Here is a 6,544-nt window from a genome sequence, read left to right as displayed (position 1 = left end):
GCCCCCTGGCGCCCGGCGGCCGCACCGCCCTCAGAGCGCCGGCCGCCATTTTGGGTGAGGGCGCGCCTCCCTGCGGGCCCCCTCGGCAGCGTGAGCTGTGGGACCGTCGGGGCTGGCGGAAACCTGTGAGGAGATGGAACAGTGCAGCGCCACTGTCCGGGCTCCTCCTAAACACCGCCGGGCATGGTGACTCCAGCACCCCCCTGGGCAGCCTGTTTCAATACCTGACCGCCCTGACAGTGATTTTTATTTTTTTTTCCCCTCATATCTAATCTCAGCTCCCCTCTCTCATCTGCGCCATTTCCTCTCGTTCTCCCACTGCAGCCCGGCAGAACAGACCGAGCCCCGCCGGCTGCAGCCTCCTGTCAGGAACCCCCTGAGCTCCTCCGAGCTCCACACCCCAGCTCCCACAGCCGCCCCTTATAGGCTGGTCTATAGCCCCTTCACAAGCCTTGTTGCCCCATAATATCCTCTTTAAAATAAATTTTTAAATATCCTTGCCCTCCCTGTGCCCCGCTCAAGCCCGGGCCGCAGGGTGGTCTGACACTGCGGCGTGAGGGGATCCATTTAATGCCATTAAATGTAATTGCTCTCCGCGCTGCGGCGTAAAGCGACCCCGGGGAGAGATTTCACGTGAGTGTTTTGGACGGCGGAGCGAAGGTTGAAAGGAAGGGCTCCAGGGCGGTGGGAGGTCTGAGCTGTTCACACGCTATTTTCATATCGCCGGTGTTATTCCAGTTTCCTGCAGCGCCAGGACGTGAGGATGTGGTTTGCTCGGTCGCTCTGAACAGCAGCGCAGCCCAGCCCCGTGGCCTCGTCTAGACGCGGGTTTAATGGCCAGGGCAGAGTGTTTAACACAGGTGGTCTGAGCTCTGCAAGCGCCTTGGCTTTCTGCAGTAACTCAACTCCACGAGTTTAACCTGCGCTGAGTCTTGTGCTGCCAAATCCAGCGGGAACTGTGTAGAGTGTGTTCTTTATGCTTTCCCCCTTCCATTTCTAGGGAAGCCTTCCAGGGCTTGGACAGCATGGATGATCCCAGACACACAGCTCTGTTGGACAGTGGCTCATCAATGCCAGAGTCCCTTCAGCACAGCTACAGTTCTGGATAGCAAAAGGGATTCCCTCAGATCCACAGCACAACCCTGCTCAACTGAGCCTCACCCGAGAGAGGATTTCTCCTCTGACTGTGCAGGGGAAGAGCTGTAAGGTGGCACATCAGGATATGCTGGCAGATGGATGATCTGGGGCTTTTTTAAAAAAAGAAGACATATGATGGGAGGAGCAGGGTGCAGGAAAGTGAAATGGGTCACAGTATGTAGTACATCACACATTACAGGGTAATATAATGCACACAGGAACAGAAACTAAATGAAGTTCAGGTACACCACCTCTATCTGTCAAAGGTAGGAAAGATCCAGAGTCTTTGGCCCAAATGGTACAGACACCTAAAAAGATCCTGGTCCCAAAGTACAAACTAAAAGAAACTGTGTAATGTTCATTAAGGTGTACATTAGTCACCAGTTTATTCAGGGGGCCAGGTGTGGGTTTGTATGTCCTATGTGTGTGTGGCAGGGCAAAGGCAGAAGGTCAGAAGACACGAATAACTGGAGGTAAAGATAAAAAATTCTTAATAAGCAACAACTGATTTCTACTCACAGCCCTTGGCTCCAGCTTCAGGCTGTGGTGTGATTCATGTGGCTGTCAGGAAGAAAAAGCAAACTCTGGCTGTTGTGCATCATTTCTGGTGTGTTTCCTTTGCTGGGCTGTCTCTGTGGAGCAGCATTCTTTCCTTTACCTGCTTCTCCTGAGTGATCCTGCTGTCCCACACAGGCTGAAGTGGCACTGAGGGGTGTGCCCAACCCTTTGGGAGAGGCACAGGAACAAAGGCTGCACTGGGGCTTTTGCTTCCAATGATATTTCTCAATTTCTTAATAAACAGAAGTGGGTTTCTTTTTTTTTTTTTTTTTTTAGGGGGAAGGGACCCCAGCATATTTTTTCCAGCTCTGGAAAAATTTTTATTCAAGTGGGTGTCCAGACCAAGGGGCTGCCAACACCACCTTGTATGAAACCCATGCAGGGGAGTGCAGCCCTCCTCTGCCTGTGCAGCTCCAACACCTCCCTTGGCACCTCAGAGCTCTTTCAGAAGAAAACCCCACAACCTCTACCTGAAGGAAAAAAATGAGCAGATCACAAAAGCTTCAAGGCAACACAAACTGCAGCAGAAATCAGCTCAGGGTATTCCATGGGTTCTGAGGATGGCCACAGAAGGAATGGAGGCTGTTGTTCCTCTCAGCCTCTGGCCATGGTGAGTGGACAGATGAGGGCTGCACTACAGGAATTCCAGTAAAGAACCTGCCAGAGGAGCCCAGAATCTCCTCTATCTAAACAGAGCTTGTCCTGCTTATTCCAGAGGAAGATACATCTTGTTCCTGTGTAATTTAATCCACAGTGGATACAATTAAACAGAATCAGGGCAGTCTGATTTCAGAATGAAATGCACATGTTGAACTGCAGACAGCTCCACAACCCCCTGGTATCTGCAAGCCCTTGAATCAGGTCCTCCATAAGCTCTGAGGGAGGAGAATATTTGTTTACTTTTGCTTTCCCCCACCCTGTTGCCCTGGAAAGCTCCTAAGTACTGGTGTAGCACAAATAATAATAATTTAACACAAGATCTTAGGTGGCTGCATGGAGCAGATTGCTCCTAGAAATGAGCCTGTCCATGTGCACAAAGCCTCTCTAATAGCTACCAGACACAGGAGCTTCTCAGCCATTGCTTATTTCATTGTGCTATTAACTTTACAGCCTCATTATATCGAAAACACTTGCCTAACCAAACTCATTAATTAATTAGCAGCAGGCTGGGAAAGAGGATACTCCTAGGATGGGTCAGGATTGCTGCTGTAGGGAAAGAAGAGAGGAGCTCTACAAAGCCTGGAGGAGAAAACAGGAAAAAGAGGACAAAAGTTGCAGAAATTGTTAAAAGAAAGCAGATCCCTCCTCACCCTTTTTGTGCAGTGTACAATACCCAGGGACTGAATCCATAAAATACAGATAATTAAACAGCTCAGACTCTCCCATCTTCCTCTGACACCCACAGGAAACGTGATGTGGGAAATGTGAAAAGTCTATGTGCTCCTATCTCTTTTTTTTCCCCCTTTCTGGCTCAGGAACTGTAATTAAAGGGAAAATCAGCCTCTCTCCTTGCTTGGAAGTGCAGTGGCACAGCTGGTTTTCATCTTGGCAAGCAGGCTCTGTCCTCAGGCTACCAAGTGCTGAGTAATTTTTACCAAGCTCTGTTTGCAGATAAATGATGTTCTTTTCTTAGCTGCTGCCAGGCAAAGCTACAAATACTTGATCTTTTATTCATTTCCCATAAACTCCTAACATTGAATACTAAAATTCCAGCCAGAGATTTTTTTTTCCACTGCCATTTATGCTCAGCATGGTCACAACTGTATTACAATTACAGACACCCAGCCTTCACTGGAGCTCCACTGCAGCTCCTCGTTAACCTGAAGCTTCCAATTAAAGGCTCCTTCAGTTTCATTGATAGTTTGCATATACTCCAAGGACCCACTTCATCTTGGTTTTCCCCCAAAACACATTCCATGAGCAGGGCAACTGCTTTAAATAACTTCACACTAATTTCTGGAAAAGCCTGACAAGTGAGTGCCAGGCTCAAAGAATAGCCTGAGTGTGCAGTTTGGGGGATTTCTCTCACAGCTATAAATATAAAAATATCTGAAAGCTTTTGACTGAACGTGGCACAACTTCTGGGCAAGTCCAGTGTGGACTCAGAACAAAGGAAATTATCTAGAAAGGTACAACACTGGAAATCTGTTTGTGTAGTTCAAGTTTTCTGCCATGTTTCTTAGAAACTGTGTAAGAATTAGTTAATAGTGGAGAAAATAATCTAAAAAATACTGCCTAATTTTGGCAATGCTGTTCTTCCATCTACCTCCAGTGGGTGAAGCCCTGAACAAGAGGCCAGCCCAGAGAGAAGGCTGAAAACTGCTATGAAATACCATGGCTAATTTTAGACTCATTTCCAGTCATGCAGCTTGGAACACAGGGAGTAACAGTGCTTATAAAAGTACTTGCACACGTTGGAAAGATAACACAGGGTTTCAAAACAATTTTTATTTCAAAGGTATTTTTGAAGTATAAGACTAAGAGTTTGTCAGATTCCCCAAACAATCCCATGCCTTTGAAGATCACCTTCCCAGCACAGACCTCATTTTTATGGAATTACTAGTGACTGGTTTTGTAGGATCAGCCCCTGATGAAAGTCAACTTTCTGTTTAACCCATAAAGGAGGGAGGAAGAAGGAGAAAAACAAATCTGCAAATTAACAGGCATTAACAAAAGAAAAAGGATGAGGTAGAGGTAACTTTTCTTTTAAAAAGTGAAAATTTGAACTGCTGCCTTGGTAGCTGTGGCAGAGGGGGCATTATCATCCCTTTTTCTGTCTGTTACAGTGGGCATGCAGAGCTGAAGAACAGCTTCAGCCTGAATTCTGTTTGCAGGTTGTTTCAAAGCATGACACAAAACAATCACCACAGTGCAAGTGCAGCATGAAGGGGTCCTGGCCTGACTCTGCTTAGGTCCAGCTTAAAGCCCAGAAACCAGCAGGACAGGATGGATTTGTGTTTCCAGATAGAACAGCTGGGGTAAAGGCTGTGCTCTGGATTCTGAACCAAGGTACAATGTTTCTTGCTCTTGCTGGCCCTCAGGATGGAGGTGGCTGTATTCTCTCAGCCCACAGAGCTCTGTTTAAACACTAGGGTAAGTAAAGATATTCTCTTGGGTAGTTTCTAATTTTAAGTGTTTTCAAGCATTTTCAATGGACTGTAAATGTCTGAAGCTCCAGGGGAGTGAGCCTGTGCCATCTTTCCATTATTAAAGTGGTGACCAGGACTGGACTTTGATCCAAACTCTGTGTCAGGGCAGTGCCAGGAGATGCTGGGGCTCAGTGCTGTTCTGAGAGGGAAACAGTCCATGTTAAACACGCTGCACATGGAGCACTCTTCTTAAGTGCCTTGTAAAACCCACAAAACATCTCTTAGAAACACATTCACCACTGCTGACCACACAGGTTTTTCTATTTAATAGAAATTAAATTAGTAGCTTAATATACATAACGTGACACTTTCCAGTCCGGCAGTTTCCAATTGCCGCTCTCAAGTCGCAGTCAGTGTACAAAAACAACAACAACAAAAGCAACCCAAGACTAACCACTGTCACAAACACACGGAGCCAGGGGGGCTAAGTGGAGCTAGACATGCCAAAGGATACAGTGCTGGAGGCTGGGGAGCAGCAGTGCCTGGCCCTCACCGTGCCCCGTAGCCGTACAGGAAGGGCTCCTCTGGCCGGTAGCCGTAGGCGGTCGCGGGGCGCCCGGGACCCCCCGTGCTCGGGGCAAAGCCATCCACTGCCAGGCTGCAGAAATGAGAGAGAGAGAAACTGCACAGCTCTGTGTGCCATGGGAGGAACAGCACTGCTGCTGGTGCCTGTTTGGGCTCGCCTAAAATAGATGTCACACAAAATAAACAGCAGTTTTATTTATTGAAGGGCTTTCAGGTGCATTTAGGGCACACAAAGTCCCTCAGAGGCTACACCCAAAAATGGACCACGGATCACAGATTTTCACACCTTTATAAGTTTAATTCCCAATATGGAAATGGACCAATCTGCCAATTACAGCTTCAGCTAATGAAGTCATTTACCCCAAGTTTGCTCCCCACAACTCACTTTTGTTTCCATTTCTTGTGGCCTGAGGCAGTGAGGCATCCTTGATTGCCAGGCCTGGAGAGGAATTGTGTCTGACCAAAATGTGAAGCCAGCAGCTAGGACTGTATATAGAGATAGAGCTATACACTAAAGAACTGCAGGATTGCAAATATATGAAAAATATACAAGTCAAAATCCTAAGGCATGATGGTTTTGTGAGGAAACTTTGCCAGCTGTGTTCCCCTTCTGGACACCACTACCCTGGTGGGAAATGAAATGCTGTGGAGACATCAGTGCAACTCTAATCAGGGAAAGGCTTTCAGGTCCAAGAGGAATCCCAGGAGAGACCAAAGTCTTCTCTTCCCTCCTTTCACAGCTTTACTGGCCAAGCACTTTCTTCCATGACTCAGTGTCTCCCTGTGTACATTACAGTTACCATGTCCTTCAGGCCCTGGTAAAACCCAAAACCTGCTGTAACCCTGCCCTGCACACACATCTGAGGAGTTTCTTTCCCTGCCTTCAGTCCATTTCTGAGGTGCATGGAGAACACCAGCTAGAAGAGAGAATTTCTGGTGAAAGATGGTGCTTCTGGTGGGATACAAGAGTGGCAGCCAAATGGCAGAAGGAATTAAACACATACTGAAAAGCTATGTACTAATGAGACAAAGTAATTATTTTTTCATGTAAAACAGCATTTTTTACACCTAAAAAGGCCCACAACAATGAGGTAGATACTAAAACACAAGAACTGCATAGGGAAAAGTGGCACATATTTCATACTCAACAATAATTCATGCAGGAGGTAGAGGAA

General features: G+C 47.0%; 1 protein-coding gene across 3 annotated transcripts in view; it reads right to left on the bottom strand.

The window, feature by feature from the left end:
- Positions 1–4,123: 4,123 nt before the first annotated feature.
- KIFAP3 (kinesin associated protein 3) overlaps positions 4,124–6,544 on the bottom strand; it is a 66,651-nt gene continuing 64,230 nt past the window's right edge. For all 3 annotated transcript variants that reach the window (XM_064720463.1, XM_064720461.1, XM_064720462.1), the window contains one exon: positions 4,124–5,442. Coding sequence is in view for 2 of the 3 variants with exons in the window: in XM_064720461.1 (XP_064576531.1) it covers positions 5,334–5,442 (109 nt within the window). In the remaining variant the exon portion in view is untranslated. The remainder of the gene's footprint in view (positions 5,443–6,544) is intronic.

The sequence above is a fragment of the Zonotrichia leucophrys genome, chromosome 8 (assembly GCF_028769735.1).
Source record: "Zonotrichia leucophrys gambelii isolate GWCS_2022_RI chromosome 8, RI_Zleu_2.0, whole genome shotgun sequence".
NCBI lineage: Eukaryota > Metazoa > Chordata > Aves > Passeriformes > Passerellidae > Zonotrichia > Zonotrichia leucophrys.
Note: the sequence above shows the minus strand (reverse complement) of the source record. Positions and strands in the feature narration are given on the sequence as shown.